The 16,657-nt window shown below is 42.0% G+C and overlaps 1 protein-coding gene across 3 annotated transcripts; it reads left to right on the plus strand.

Moving 5' to 3' along the window:
- Positions 1-758: 758 nt before the first annotated feature.
- mideasa (mitotic deacetylase associated SANT domain protein a) lies at positions 759-9,187 on the plus strand. Of its 3 annotated transcripts, none has more exons than XM_028397725.1 (13): positions 759-1,290; positions 1,681-3,337; positions 4,875-5,084; positions 5,646-5,961; positions 6,047-6,113; positions 6,187-6,329; positions 6,411-6,514; positions 6,729-6,804; positions 6,953-7,041; positions 7,460-7,603; positions 7,846-7,935; positions 8,086-8,243; positions 8,355-9,187. In XM_028397725.1, the coding sequence occupies exons 2-13, from the start codon at positions 1,886-1,888 to the stop codon at positions 8,590-8,592; spliced, it is 3,087 nt and encodes a 1,028-aa protein (XP_028253526.1). In that variant the 5' UTR covers positions 759-1,290; positions 1,681-1,885; the 3' UTR covers positions 8,593-9,187. The 3 variants fall into 3 exon arrangements, with proteins under 3 accessions (XP_028253526.1, XP_028253524.1, XP_028253525.1); XM_028397723.1 differs by having other exon boundaries at positions 761-1,290; positions 7,846-7,971; XM_028397724.1 differs by having other exon boundaries at positions 761-1,290; positions 4,878-5,084; positions 7,846-7,971.
- The last annotated feature ends 7,470 nt before the right edge of the window (positions 9,188-16,657 follow it).

Raw genomic sequence — 16,657 nt, forward strand, 5'->3', positions numbered from 1 at the left:
ATTATGATTGGCATGGATATTCTTGAGATCGGGCCACAGTGACCTTTGACTGCTAGCTGAGGCGGCCATTGCTTAACAGTCAAGGCGTAAACCACCACAGACAGTGATAAAACAGCTGACAGATACTGCAGATGGCACCCCAAAGTGTCGATGCACGTCATTCCAGTGGTTGTTTAAAGGGGGGGTGGTCGTTGCATTGTGTTAAAGTTTGTCAGCCCTCTGGGGCCCCTCTAACAACTGGGTGCCTCATGCAGTTGCCAGCATGTTTTGTGTGGCACCTCTGACTGCTGTGAAAGCAAAACAGAAACAACTTCTAGTCCAAATATGATGACCACTCATCCAGAAAACTTCTACATGCTCTTATTGTGGTAGATAGAAACATTGTGTTGATGCAACAACATGGCTTTCCTTAGTATAAAAATATTTTTTATTTGACTTCAACTTACATCATATATTTGAATCCATTTGAAATGGATGTGTAGTCGACCTGATATATATATATATATCTCACTTGGTTTTTTCCTTTATACGTGGTATCCACGTATAAAAGAAAAATCCAAGTGATTGGGGTAATAAACAGCATGTCAATGTATCAGTTGTGCTTGTGGTTGTAAGTCTGCTTTGATTTGAGTTATAAAGTCGTCTGTGTCCCTGTGCGGAGCTGGGACTCGCCCTCTCCGGTGCAGCCTGGACAGCAAAACGAACGCACACGGATACAGCGATGGGAGTGGCCAGACAATCGGATTGGATAACAGGATGTGAGTTGCGCTGTTTTTTGGGGTGAGGCGGTGCGTTTGGAGGTGCACAACTTTTCTGTGTGTTTGCGCAGTTTCACTGCGTTTCACACACTCCGGACAAACCTAAACAGCAGCTTTTCAATCAGTCCAGCTCCGCAGCAGCAGCGCTCAGATCAGAGGAAGTACCCGAGCAGGCCGCTGCACGGCAGAGTTTTCACACCGTCTCATGTGCGCTTTACTCGCAGATGAGGGGGGAGAAAGTTGTGGACATGTTTTTTTGGAAGTGCACGGTTCTGCCAAAAGACTGTGCAACATTGCAGCTGCAGCGTTAATGAGTCTCTCCAGCCTGTCCGGACTTTGGAGCGTGTGTTCGTGGGGCTGTTAACTTCGTCTGATCGCCATATTGTGCGCCGTGAAACTCGAAGGAAAGTTGTCAGAGTTATGACATTTGCTGCGCACAATCCCTTCATGGAGCTGCATGCAGTCGACTTTGATCGAAACCAAAGTGACTCCATGGGGCTGTTCACGGAGAGCCCCGTGTACCACTGATAAGGTATATATGCTGTGTTATAAGTAATGCTTCTTAATCTGCCTAACAGCACGCAGCTCCTCAGACGCTTCCTTGTTGCTTATTTTTAACAAAACATCACTGGCTATCGGGTGATTGCTCGAGCCCCTTCGTTTCCTGTATTTCTTGTTAAGCCAAATGGCAGCTACTGTAAGCGCCTCCCTGCTGACTGCCGCCTCAAAACTTTTCTTATGTCCTCTCTTTGCGCGCACTTGGACGTTAAGATCAAACTCGTCTCATGCATAAGCTTTCTTCTGCAGACATTCTCTTCTGTGAATGTTCACTTTCCTCACAGGGCTATCTGCTGGTGTAGGCCTCAGTTTCCTCTTTGCTGCAAACGATTAAAAACTTTTAACTTCTTCTTTCTCTTGTAAGGTCTGGCTCACTGAAGAGGAGCAGAGGAATGGACTGTCGGCCTCACTTTTGATTCTTGAAGGAGGTGCTACATGTTCCCCACCCTGCACTTTCCTTTGGGATTTATGTTTCCTCCCAGAGACCTCTGCGTACACAGTTAAAGAGTGAACACACACTAACTCTGAGAGCACTGACTCCAACATTTTCATACCTTTTTAATAGTACTATGAGTCTTCCCTCTCAAGTTAATACAGACAAGAGTGGCAAGCATCAGAGCACAGCCATGAAAGAGGCTGTGCAGCATTCAGGGGAGGTTTATTATGGTATGGGACCCCCAGCTCTGGAGTCTGGCCACAGGGAATCTGCTGGCGGCTCTGGAGTTTATAACCCAGAGAAAGGGCCCCAAAGCCTGCCACATTATCAACAGGCCACTCCAGTAAAATGGATGCAGGACTCCATACAGGCCCCCGGCTGGACTCAGGAAGCGCCTGTTCCTGCCTGGGGGCAGAACTTTGGCCCCTACATGAGCGGCATGAACGTCAGGGGTCAGATGGCATTTCACAAAGGAGTCCATGAAGGTGTAGCTCTACCGATGGGTGGGGAAAATCAGCTTCCTGGACCTGTGGAGGTTTACAGGGATGCCTCCCAGGCTCAAGCTCAGGGGAGAGGGCTCGAGTGGGAACAGCACGCCGCGGCAGCAATGCACCAGGCCCAGCTGCAAGCCTATCAACATGGCCACAAAGGCGTCGAGCTCCAGGGTCAGCCACATGTGCCATCTCACACTCTGCAGAGCTCTATGCTGCAGCCCTTCCAGGCCACGTTCAGACCCAGCAAGCAGCAGTTCTCATCTGGGTATTATTTTCCAGGAAACAAGACAATGCCTAACCTGGCCTACAGTGATCAGCCTAAAAGTCAACAGCAGCTTCTACACCAGATGCAACAGCAGCAACAAATGCATCATCATCATCAGCAGCAACAGCAGCAGCAACAACAGTTACAACAGCAGCATCATCATCTCCAACTGCAGCAACAGCAACATTTGCAACAACAACAGATCCAACAGCATCAGATGCAGCAGCAGCAGCTGCAGCAAATGCAGCAACATTATCACCAGCAGCAGATACAGGAGCAACAGCAGCAAATTCAGCAAATGCTGCAGCAACAAAATGTGCCACAAGAATCAACACAAACACAGATGCAGCCAAAACCACAACAGACTCAAAACCCTACAGCTTATCAGCCTCCTGAGCCTCGTCCACCAGACACGGTGTCTAAAAAAGAAAACGTACAGCCAGCGGAGCAGACACAAGAACCTGAGGCTCAGACATGCGAGACACCAGCACTACCTGATCCATGCCCTGCAAAGGCCACCACAAGTCCAGCAGAGCCTGCAGATGCTGCAACAGCTGCCCGTCGGCGCTCCCGTCGCCTTTCTAAAGATGGGCAGTCCCCAGTGGGTCCTCCTTCGACAAACGTCTGGTCTCAGGCCTCTAAAGAGCCTCCACCTTCCCAAAATGGAGTAGCAGGTGTGCAGGCTGCAAGAGGTGAGAGCCAACTGACAACAGGAGGCGTCATCCAGACCACCCGTAGGAGAAGGAGGGCGTCCAAGGAGATCAACCTGGAGACCCTCGCCCAGAAGGCGTCAGAGATGGAGTCCCTGCCTGCAAAAACTGTTAAGGTTAATTATGTATTTAAAATTCAATTACATTTGCTTCAGGCTTAGTTTACAAAGTGAGAGATTTTTGTTTCTCATCTGGCAAACAGCTGTACAAAGAGGAAGAGCTGTGTTTCTATGCAGAACTTCCCTACAGTTTACAAAATCCTTTTCTTGGGTCAGTTTACTCCACTCGTACAGCTGTCAAGTCTCAGCTATTGCAGGCTGTTTTACGAGAGTGTGCAGTCATGCTATACTGTGCATAATTCTGCACCACGTCCTGGTGCAACCTGAATATCAGATTCAGATTTGGAATTTGAATGATCCCTCTCACATTATGCTTCATTGAAAGATGATACTTTTTTTTTAATCTCGTTATTCAGGATTCATGTTTACATTCTAAAGGCCACACCCACTTCTTTATTTTCTCTTCTTCATAACACAGTCAGCAGACAGAGCAACTAGGAAAGTACAGTTTTCCTCCTCAGCACAGGGACATGTAGTCCTCTTCCCTGAGGGGCTGTACACACACAGCCTGTCGTAGGTTTTTGTGCATGGTGGATGTAAAGTTGGAGCGGCTGCATGTCTGCACACCTCCACATTCCTCAGGCCTATTCCCAGTCTTGCAATGGAGCTAGGGAGGGGCTGAGCTGTCAACCTGCACAGCTACTACAGTACACTCCTTTCTCCCCAAACAGGTTTAATAAGGCTATTCACAGCTCAGAGCTGTTGTATTGTCGTTTGCTAGCAGCAGTTTTTTCTGGGTCAGGAGATTCTAAGCTATTGTCCTGAATGTCCTTTGCTTGAAATATAAACTATAAACCTGATTTATAGTTTTCACTGCTGCTGGTAGTATTTAGGATTGCTGAAAATTTTTATCAGTTTGACCAGAAATACCAGAGAGGTGTGTACACTTCTCTGAACGACCACAGAAATATGTGGTCATAAAACGTCTGGAAAATTTCTGCACAAGGTAAATGTGAAATTAACATTTAAGATAAAATAGCGATTACATCACAATTATTGGAAATAATCTTTACTTACCCAAAAATGCCAAATACTTGCAAGATGAAGGACTTTAAATGTGTGTTTATTTCTTATGTTTTATGCTATTACATACAGATCTTTCATTTATCTGCAGTCGGAAACCTTACCACTAGATGGCACTAAAATCTGCACACTGGTCCTTTAAGTGAAAATGTAGCTGCTCTTAGAATTCTGTTTGCTCCACTTCTTTGAAAAACTATTTGTATATGAAGGCAATCAAAGAATAACAAACTGTTGAAGTACTTAATGTTTGTTGTTTTTTTTGTCATTATGTGTCTTTGGAAATATGCTAATTTTGCATCCATATTGTCAGTATTAAATACAACATAGTATGTATATACATGTTCCTAGTAGGAACTTCCTACAGGAGGCATATATATTAATGTGTTTTATGTTAATTTCACATTCAACAATAATGCACATCATGCTTTTTTTTCCCCATCTACTTTCCCAACCTCCCTGTTCCTTTCTCTTCTCCATGCTCTCTGCTTCTTCTTCTGTGTTCCTGCCTCAGCAGGAAGATGGTCCATCAGGAAGACAAACCAACATGGCGCCCCTGGTTATTCCTGTGTCTGTGCCTGTGCATAGGAGTCAGGTGGATCCTCAGGGTGGCTGGGCACAGGGACGCCTTAACCCGCCTGTTGGACTACCCGATCGCAAACCTTCTGTCATTGTGGCTCGGCGGCGGTCCCGCAGAAACTCCATGACTGAGAGTTTTGGGCAGGTTAGTTCTCTGAGGAGGGGAGGTTTGCAGTAACTGTGTTTGTAGATGTTTATCCAGACTGAGACCACTTTACGTAAATACCTTAAGACCCCCTTAGAGAATTGTGGAGAATTTTTAGCAATGATACTGTAATCCCACCCAGTTACTCAGACGGCCTCAAAGTTCACGTTCTCATGAGTACTAGAAGCCTCACTAGAGGTCAGACTTTAAGACAGTTTTGTGAAAACATGACCCACAAATCCTGAACTGCACAAACAGCGGTTAGGAACAGGGTTTAATGTTTGCACTGAAGCAAAGCTCCACAGGGCATTAATCACTGGTTTAGGAGAATTAAGAGGATACCTTGACAGCCAGTAAATTGACTGATTGATGTGATAGATTCTGGAATTGTTGTGTTTTTTTTGGAGCTCAGAACAGACCTACCAAACACTGAGTTTAATGTTTATGTAGGCAGATATAAAACTGATATTCATGCTCAGGTGCAGGCCAATAGATGAATATGAAAAATAATAAAATGCTGGTATATTTTCTCCAATTGCACTTCATTTCTCCTCCACCCAGGATGCGGAGAATGATTCCGGGATGGATGAAGATGGAAAAGCTAAATTTAAGCGACGGCCCCGCCCTGAACCACTCATCATCCCTTCATCCGTCTATCCTAACATCACTTCCTACCAGAGTAACCTGCGCTCTCCTGTTCGTCTGTCGGAGAACCCTCTCACCCTGCCCCCATACACACCTCCACCCATCTTGTCTCCTGTTCGTGAGGGCTCAGGACTTTATTTCTCCACCTTCCTCACCAACATAGCTGTTAGCAATCAAATCCTGCCACCGCCGCCTACACCCAAATCTATGACTCGTAGCCTGTTGCGCTCCAGTAAGTCTCACTACTTCCTTCAGTCTTTCTGTGTTTTGGCAGCCAGGTGTTCTCAGACAGGAGCTTTTTCATTTGTGTCTTTCAGCAAGCTCAGAAGTCACACCTCCTGTCTTACCATTGATCTCCGATGCCACACCTGTGAGCCTTGAACCGTAAGTACCATCTCAAACAGCCTATTGATGGTTGTTTATGACAGCAACTTCATAACTTTGCACTGGTGTCCAGGCGCATCAACATCGGACTCAAGTACCAGGCAGAAATTCCTGATTTGCACGATCAACTTTCCTCCCAGTTTGACCAGCACAAAGCTGACCTGGTTTGGTGTCCTGTGGAGGACTCCAAGCTTAAACATGGCGACCAAGAAAGCAGTTAGTATCTCATGTTACACTGTTTATTTTGTCAAGGGTTTTTTTTGTCTCATCTCCTCTTCACTACTTTTCCTTTTCTAGTGAAGGAAATGATGAACATGGCTTGTTCAAGTGTCCTCAGTGGGGGAGGAACCAATCAGGAGCTGGCTTTACACTGTTTACATGAATGTGGAGGCAATTTCCTTGTGAGTAAAGTGATTCAAACAATATAGATAACCCATTATTAAGGTAGAGTAAATGTGCTGTATTAGCTGTATTAGCATCAACAGTATTTGTGTAATTACTCTCAGACAAACCTACTGCACTGAAGCTTTAAATTAAATTCATTTACAACATTTCCATAATGCAGTTTACACATAATAAGGTATATTTTCACCACACTTTGATGCTGCTTTTAAGGAAACACTGGAACGTTTGATGCTTCAGGAACCAATTTTCCCCAAAGATCATCATCTGGCAGGCTATCACTACTCAGGTGAAAAAGCTTTTTTTTCATGTCTATATCACTCCTGTCAACTCTGATATTTCCTAATTTATCTCATTTGCTCAGTTTTTTCCTGTTTCTCTTTAAAAGTTTCCTCATTCCTCTCTGTTTCATTGTACTGCCTCTGTTTTCCTCACAGGCTCCGACAGTTGGACTGCAGAGGAGAAGCGCTACTTCAATAAAGGGATCTCAGCCTACAGGAAGGACTTTTTTCTGGTGCAGAAACTGGTATGCCATATTGATTTTAGCCTGCAGCATTATCATTCAATGTAAATAAGTCTTTAAAAAATAGATTTGAATATGATTAAATGGGCTCTGTGTGTGGCATCAGTAAATCTGTACCACACTCACAGAGGCATTAGTGTAATTACTTTAAACAAACAACACAATTAGAGTCAGATTCAGACATGATGGGAAATATGCTTTTACAAACAGGAAGAAAATGCTCTTTCAAAGAGGGCAAGCAAGAATTAAACTGGATAATTTACATCCTCTTTGTGGCAGGAACTTAAATTCCTTGAAAACATCAACAGTAATGATTCCAATGCTGTGAGACAGACTTACCCAAGGCTGCGTGTGTTTTATTAGAAGGAGAAAATACATATAACTGTTGGTTTAATGTGCACGTTTCTTGGATTATTTCTAGGTGCGGACTAAGACAGTGGCTCAGTGTGTCGAGTTCTACTATACATACAAGAAGCAGGTGAAGATTGGTCGTAATGGCATATTAACCTTCGGACCTCCGGATTCACCTGTGGAGAAGCATGCTGAGTCTGTGGTAGATGTTAAGGTAGCTCTGCACTCTATTGTGTTATACTAATGTCTAGTTAAACTTTACAATATCTTTATTGATCTTAACAGTTGTATGTTCAACTCAGTCAATACAATAAAGTGATTACATAGTGAATTTCCTCCCCTCCCTCCCCAACTTATGAGTAGATGAAAGCTTTTGACTTGAGAGTCAAAGACATGTGAATGAAATGCTCTCACATGTGTTAACTCAGCTTTTCTGGTGTGTTCATCATAACACAGAGCTCGCAGCAGTCTAAACTGACTCAAGCAGAGGCTGAAGAGGACAAGAAGGATGCCTCTTATGACCAGAGCTTTGAGAGCAGCCATCAGGCAAGAGTTGCTCAGTCACTACAGGCTCATGACTATGTATGTATTTCACTACATAATCTAGTTTATTGATTGGTAGTATTACTCATACAATTCAAGTTTGAAATGATGATAGCTGCAGCCCACACTGATGTATTATTATTGTTGCTCCAGGTGGGAACAGTGCTGCTGCCGGTCGCTCTGAATAAGGATGCTCCTCAGCCGTCAGCATTTCCCAGGCCGCGAGCAGAGCCTACAGCAAAGAAGAGCAAACCACCAACGAAGCCACCACCAGACCCTGATGCAGTATTTCCATGCAAGAAATGTGGCAGGTATGAAATCCTCTGCAGCGGAGTTTAATAAGTCGTTATTGGCTTCTTAGCCTGTGTACATGTTGTATTGCATTATTCCAAACAGTGTGTAATGTTCTTTCTGTACTACAGGGTGTTTAATAAAGTGAAAAGCCGTAGTGCCCACATGAAGAGTCACGCCGAGCAGGAGAAGAAAGCTGCCGCTCTGCGTCAGAAAGAAGAGGAGCTGGCTGCTCAAGCCAGGAAAGCGGCAGTGGCAGCGGCGGCAGCTGCTCGCCAGGGAGGAAATGGGAACAGCGAGAGGGAGCAGGTCAGCAGCCAGGAAGACTCATCCGAAGGGGAGGATGACGATGATGAAGACTGGCATTGAGAGGCAACAAAGAACAAAGAACGAGGAGATGGACTTATGGGTAAATAAATAGCAGAGGTGGGGACTGTGAGAGAAAGTCCTCATGTCAATTTTCACACTCCTCTCCTTACTGAGGCCGTCTCTCTGAGCTTTACACCAGCACACTCCACGTTTTCACATCTATATCTTTTAAATTTTCAGAGTAACTTTATTTTATTTTTTTTGTAAATGCACTTATACTATTTGCTTTTGCTTTTGCCAATATTGCCTTTTTTATACCCTTTTATTTAATTGAATTTACATCAAAATACATCACATCTACTTTAAACGGATGTTAATCAGGACACATGTCTATCAATAAAATGATCTCAATGCAATCTTTACTAGATTCCTAGAAGCCCTTTTAACTAAAGATTGAAGTACTTCTATTTAAAATATCTATACTGCAGAGTTCCATCAGATTTTTAGGTTGGTTGTACACTTATTTTTACAACTAAGGGACCTTTTCAATTGTATATGTAAAAAAAAAAGTATATATGAGATTGTCATATATTTATGATACTGCATTTTGCAATGATTTTGGTAATATAAAAATAATCATGTTGGCTGCAATATGACTGGTGAGTTGAAAAATATATTAAACAGTCTACAATTCTGAGGAGTGCATCTGTTTTTTTTTTTAATTTTATGTTAAATGTGGTAATTGCAGTACATTGTTGTACCAGCAGGTGGAGGCAGAGGTTCAGTTTAGTGGAGGACATTTCATGTTAGTGTGGAGATGAATTACTATTTTGCTTGTCTTTATTGATTTAAATGAACTCCGTGTGATTGTCTGAGAATCTATTCTTAATTTTATCTACTCAAAATACTAAATGTAGTCGCTTAAAATGCAGTCCTCATACCACCCTCCATATTTGACGAGAAAGAGAAATTTACCTCCAATATCTACTGCACTCTCAGGTCTCATCCTGTGTGCCAGACAGGCTCCACAGGCCTATCATTTTCAGATTAAGAGCTGGAAAGCCAACTCGTCTTCAGACACTAGGGTGTGGTGAAACTGTGCATTGATCAGTGGTGACATAATTCAACCATTTAAGTGCATGCTCAGTAAAGTGAAATGTTGCCAGTTGCCCTCAGGGGATGTGATACAAGGCGTATTGCCCTGAAATTGTGGCAGAGAACTCTGCTTCCCACTCATCACTGACTGATTGGCTTTTATGTGCCTTTTTGCTGTAGTAAGCTTGCTGGAGGCACAATGCAAATTAAGATGGAAAAATAAAATCCACAGACCTTTCTTCATTCATGTAGTGTACTGACATTTATCACATAGTGACATTATGAGGGGTGATTGATTACTTGGTGAGTGGAGGTAGAAGGAATCTACATTCCAGGATGCAGACCTCACCACTGTAGGTTTGTGGGCTAGAGTGTTGGTCTGATGGAAAAGCACTTCTCTTGTCAGCTTCACTGACTTCTGTCCTGTCTGACATGTTGTCACTGAGATCAGTGGTATTCTTGTAAAAGGTAATCCACCAACTCTTTGTATTACAGAGCGCCTGATGAGGCCGACCTCACTGATTCCTTAAAGGCTGGTGATTCTAGGTGTTTGCACTGTTTTGACTGTGGACTCCCAGCTCATCTATGGTCATAAACTGCAGGATCTATCTCCAAGATTAGCAGGCTATCTCTACCAAATTGTTGTGTGGACCTATTCACACAAAATACCATGCTTTATCATCATGTTACAGATCTAGCTCATGATGTTCTATTTGGTCAGAGTGACTCTGCTGTTTTTTTGTTAATCTGAAAAAAAGATTCAATTATTTTATACTGAACACATTGTTTCACTACATTATTTTTCATTACTACCAGTGCTCCAAATCTGTCAGAAAACCAGGACAAAATCAGGGACAAGGGGAAGTGAATTTTAAGATGGAATTACATAGTCTTCCTGCTCTTTATTGAGAACACATCTACACCTGCTTATTCATGCAGTTATCCAATCAGCTTGTTACATGGCAGCAGTGCAGTGGGTAAAATGGTGCAGATTTAGATCAGGAGCATCATTACATCAGAAGAGAGTGAATGTGATTTCAGTAGTTTTAAAAGCAGGATCAATTCTGCAGTTGTAAAACCTTTGTTATAGGGAAAAATGGAGGCAAACAAAATCATTATTCCTCATAAAAATGGCAAAAAGAATAGGCCCTGAAACCTCCTTTTAAAACTGTTGACTTATCTGTCAGTGCTTGAACTGACAGTGTGGTAGAATCACTTCTCTCAGGGCTGTGTGATGAAGCACTGTGGTTTTACAGTGTGGATTAAATGTCTTCTCTGCACACAGGGCCTGCTAATAAGGCCCCATTGGAGACCCAGCTACATGAACAAAATAAAATAGGTTAGTGATAGAGGAGAAGATGAAGACATCATGCTGTGGAAGACTGTGAAGAGACAAGGGCAAAACGCTGAATCAATGTCACTGAACGCCAGGAGGACAGATGAGGAGATCAATGGTTCTCCTCCAGCAGGGCCGAGGTTAAATCTGACGCAAACCAGGAATGTACATTATGATTATTTATGTTCAGTCATTCGGCTATAAAAAAAACTTTGATCATTTTCTGGATATGACCTGTGAGGCTGCAGGTCAATGTCATTCCTGCTATAGGTAACAGAGGCCACCCAGCAAGTCCACGTACTGAACCCAGCATCATCATCCTGAATATTGGCTACAGGATATAGCAAAGAAATTGAAAAATGTATTTATTCCATTTAAGATTAGCCATCTTCAAAGCTAAAACTGCAACATAAAGACACCGAGCAAGTCAAATGAGTTAAAAAACAAACAAAAATCTAAATAAATGTTTCTTTGTGGGACTGAAAAAACATTTTTGGAGTAAACAGATCACCTTCCCCTCTGCCACTCTAAATCATCACTGAGAGAAGAGAAACGACATGGACAGCTCTGTGTCCATGTCAGCTCGCTTTCTGATTGTAGCTGAGATGGAAAAATGTGCTGCAGGCATATGAATTACATCTTTGAATCACAAACTGTCAGTTTCAATACATCCTGACAGAAAATGTTCTGTCACATCAAAATGGATGCAAATATGGACCAGGCACGTGCACGGATAGACCTCAGAGCGCCTGTTCATCACGATTTAAAAGGATACATGTTGCTCTGTCATCACACATCACACTTGATCCCAAACCTGTAAAAATAAAATGACCTCTGTGTAAGATGGTGGAGGCTAAAATCAATAATAATAAGTAAAACATTAAATTCTTGTATACTCGATGCAGAAACACCATACAACAAGCAGCTCTTATTGTGAGTTACACATCATCTGTCCAGTACTGATTACATTAAGCTGCCCTTGATGCTGAAACTAAATTACTTCATGTAATGGCTATGGCAGCCATATAACTGATAGACCACTCAGCTCAATTTCAATGTGCGGTCAGTGGCCTTGGGAGACACACTCTGCCTCCGTGACCTATCCACCCCCGGACGTCTCTCACTTTGATTGGTTACATGTGTGTCATTTTTATCTACAGCGCTCCAGCATTTTAAGAAAATTCTCTGGTCCGTGTAGACATTAAGGAGCCCAGCACTCTGCTGCTGTGGATCAGCTTCTACTCATACAGTGGCTCGCTTAATGGAATTAGACCCATCTGTCTGTATTTTAGCTGGAGTCAGCAGCATTACTCTCTCACCATTATGTAAATCACTGTCGACTGGACTCCATTCATCTCCAGCGCAGCGGGGCTGTGATGCCTCAGAAACAGGCGGTGTCTGTGACGCACTGGCACGTTACACGAGATCTATCTATCTGCTCATTTTAATGGAACATATAGATCTCACCCTCAGTCCATTTTGTAAAGTGTTGTTTCTGCTGTTTTTCAGTGAAGAAGCTCCTCTGATGTCAGCTGCAAGAAAAGGACATTTTAATCTAATTCATGGCACAAAATCCAATATAGGGGCCACGGTTTAGCAGCTGAAATTATTAAATGTGTCTTGTTTATTTGTCATAATAAACCTATTTATAAGTTTGTCTTTTTTCATTTTCTATGATCATCAAAATATGAATATATCTTCAATCATTACTTGACTCTGAAATCAGTGGACTACCTCAAACACATATAGATTTATGAATGTGTATGAAGATTTCATTCTTTACACACAGTCTGTCTACTTGCTAGCAGACATGCAAACACACAGCTATGCTATAAGGCACATGCAGGTCTCAAACAATATTATTTTACACTGTCATGTCTGATGTCTATGGTCTAATGCTAGCTGAAAGTCTCTTTTTCTCTATATTTTTTGCTACCATCTTTAGGTCTTTACCTTGATTTCCTTCACCGAGCACAGCGGTCGGTAAAGTCGCCCCCTGCCAGGCCCAGCTCGGATACAAAAACACACAATGAGAAACACACATCAAATGTCACTGCAGAGGTCCAGTGCAGTGTGAAGATGTTAGGTGTGGAAGAGTGGACGTTTATTCTGACCTGAAGAGTGAGACACGTTTAAACACAACTATTTAAATCACTGCAGCAGGTGCCCACACATCACAAACAGTAAAGTCATTGCTTGTTTATCACCACAGACTCCTCCTTTGTTCTGACTCTGCAAAAAAACAAAAGCAACATGCAAGGCCACCTTGCTGAAATTTGAAATTATCCACAAGATGGGCTGCAGCTCTGCCAAAAGCACTCACTCACACAAAGTGCTCCAATTCAGTCTTCATTTCCTGACTCCTGCCAATCTTCCAATGAGAGTTCAAGAGCTTTTTGGCCCATCCTCACTGAGTCAGAGCTTTAACAAAGACAGTCTGTACACAAGGACATTATTTATTGCTTGCTCTGCAATAAAACACCTTTACAATTCATTAGAAATGGCTAAAAGAATACTGCTAAGCACTTTTGCATTGAGCAGTAGTGACCTTGTAATTTAATTTTAAACATGGTGCTTTTAGCTGCTTGAAGCAGCCGCTCAGTATCAGATACCGAGCAGCATACACACACTAGAAGCCTGTTCCATACATGTGTCCACACTGACAAACTCTCTTTACTGGGTTATGTTTGGTGCACATTTTTAAGACTTAAGCTCATGACAGCCTACATACAAACCAAAGACAGAACTTTCTATGGTTTTGAGTCCTTTTGGGAGGCTCCGACCATCGCCATGTTGAGTGTGTTACAGCTGTCATGAAAAGGGAACTTATCCACTGTTTGTTTTGCTTTTACTAGGGTGTAAACATGCTAATTTCTGCTGTCAAGTTGGACATTTTGACATGGGAGACTATGGGGATTGACTGGCTTTTGCTGCCACTCCCTAGAGGCTGTGGAGAACTTCTTCTATTGCTTCATGTTTTCAGCCCAGGAAGCTTGATACAAACGAAGAAGAAATACCGGTATTTATATATTCTCAGGACTGTGATAATTTCAAGTGTAAGAATAAATTGAGACCTCCATGTTAAAATGGTCAACAGCAGTAATAGAAATTTTTACAGCCTTTACACTTTGATGGACAGGTCAGTGCTGCATTAGGCAGGAGTCAGGTAGAACCAGGCTAAAACACAACATTTATTTTTTATCATTGTACAAATAGTGAATTATAAAAAAATCCATGTCAAAATCATGACATGCAACTTCTCTTAAGCATGTTATGGAGAGGCGGAGCGGTGTCTGCCTATTCAACAGATACAGTTTGATGGTGCATACTGCTGACACATCATAATAAATTTCTTTATAATGGTGTTTATGAAATGTGCTGCTTCAGCTGATGATCATTATAAATGGACCATCGTGCTGTCATTTATCTTGTTCAAACATTATACTCTCACAGCTCGAATTGTTTTGCAAGAATATTTCATTCCTGCAATTTTATTTAAATAAATATGTGTAAATACATACTGCACTTCATCAAGATAAAGCATCATAAGTAGAACACCCAGTGTTTACTGTCTGATTTTTTTTTTTACAGATATCACTGAGTCATACAAAAAAATAAAAAAAACACTCCACTGAACTCACAGTTAATATACAAAAACCACCTCAGCGTGTTTCTTCTCTGCATGAGGATGTCTCCTGAGCCAACGCTTTTAGCTTGGCCAGTATCCTGTTCAATCTGGCTGTGATCTATCTTCTGATCTGATGGATACTGAGTCAGTCATCCATCATAAAGTCATCAACATGCAGCCTTCTCCTCTCACAGGGGAGGTGATGTAGTAGTCGGAATGCTCAGATTTATCTCAGTGACTGCTGTTTTTTTTTTTTTTTTCTGCGCACGGTGCCTGTCCTGTCATGCAGTGCTCCTTCATCCAGCTGTGATGGAGGGTCGGTGTGTATCAGCTAAGTAAACTAGAGTTTGGGTGAAAGGAAGTAGTATTCAGTTTTATTCATGCAAATAAGAAAGTACAATAATTCTCACTGAAAGTGTAAAAATAAGATAAAACAGAGATACTTGACATTACAGCGCTTGAGTAAATGTACTTACTTCCCATCAGTGAGGAAGCGTTGTGATTTGTTGACATCAGGACTTCGGCCTTGTGATCGATCCAGGCGTGCAGCCAGAGCTCCATTAGAGAACATGCAGCAGTGAAAGCTGAGTGATGGGGCTTCCCTCAATTTGCCTCTGACATCTACACTATTATTTATAGAAGTATTAGCACGGGTTTAGGCATTAGGTCATACATTAATTATATTATATATAGGCCTTTTGCTGTTTTATTAAAGAGGTAAAATCACAGGGGACCTTCCGTGCAGTCTTGTGTTTAATGTGGAACAACATTTCAGTCCCTGCTCAGAACAGCTGTAAGTGAGGACGAAGATGAAGGCGGCCAATTCATTCACACCATGCTTTGTCAGAGGATTATTCACTAGCCTGAATTACATTGAACAGTAATGGAAGTGAACTATGTGGGAACCTCTGGGACAAAGAAATGGAGTGCCAAAAAAACTGCAGTTCTTTGAGTGGCCTCTGGGGGCTTTTTGTCAATTTATGCATAATTAGGAGGGTTCATCCATCTTTGTCTGCAGAATAAACACGTTTGCACAATTCAGGCCTCACAAAAACAGAAAGACAATCAACAATATTAAACTAAAATCACTAAACAGACATTGTTTTGACAGCAGCTTACATTCCCCTCATAAACACTGTATATTTTTTATTTGACACATTTGTATGCAGAAGTGAAGACAACACCACATAAATCTTTGTATGCTTACACTTTATTGTACAATCGATCAATGGAGAAAGGTTTTCTCTGGTGCCGGTAACAATCTAAATCAGACTTTATTGCCTCTTAATGACCGCTCAGATTGTTGTTATTTCAGCCTCTGCTCAGCAGCTACCATTTGCACGCTGCGTGTTATTGGACAAGACTATTGCTCCGTCCAAGAGTGCCTCCTCTGTTTACATGTTCAGGTAAATACACTGTCTCTATCCATTTACACAGAGAGGATCAGGTTCGGGCTCTAATTTAAATTAAACTGACAACTCCAATAACGTCTATTTCTGTGCTCTAACATAAACAACTGTGCTCATTCTCTGCAGCAGATTTGTGTTTGTATGGAAACATGTTATGTAAGATGCCACCAGGATGGAGAGGAAAGTGCACAGTCTGAACACCACCCTCAGCTGTGCTCCCCTGCAAATGAAATGATACGGTTAAGCAAGCAAAATAATAATAATAAAAAAAAATCAGTTGGAGAATATATTAAAACGGTGCAATCTCAGGGCTATTTATTCAGTACAGGCTAAAGATAAATCGACTAAATTAGTAATGAAGAAAATGAGTTTGCTCCTTTGGGTCCTGTCCTTAAGTAAATACTGGACTCCTCGATCACTCTGGCAAGATCACACAAAATAATTTAATGGCTCAATAAACCAGAACAGGAGTCCAAGATAATTCTGCCTTATTTTAACTGCTGTGTACATCTACAGAAATTAATGCTAAAGTACAAACAAGATCAGAACCACATTTAAAAATAAAATACACACGGTAATTAAGTGTACTCTCACCTCTGCAAATAAGATTTGCGGTGACAGTAATCATTCTGCGGTAAGTAAAATTTAGAAATCAAT

The sequence above is a fragment of the Parambassis ranga genome, chromosome 24 (genome assembly GCF_900634625.1).
Source record: "Parambassis ranga chromosome 24, fParRan2.1, whole genome shotgun sequence".
NCBI lineage: Eukaryota > Metazoa > Chordata > Actinopteri > Ambassidae > Parambassis > Parambassis ranga.

What these genes read in the sequence shown, in the direction of transcription:
- mideasa (XM_028397723.1), top strand. Translation starts at nt 1,886, where the DNA reads ATGAGTCTTCCCTCTCAAGTTAATACAGACAAGAGTGGCAAGCATCAG. An exon ending in ACACCTGTGAGCCTTGAACC is followed by an intron (nt 6,114 to 6,186) that starts GTAAGTACCATC and finishes ACTGGTGTCCAG; the next exon opens with GCGCATCAACATCGGACTCA. An exon ending in AATGTGGAGGCAATTTCCTT is followed by an intron (nt 6,515 to 6,728) that starts GTGAGTAAAGTG and finishes GCTGCTTTTAAG; the next exon opens with GAAACACTGGAACGTTTGAT.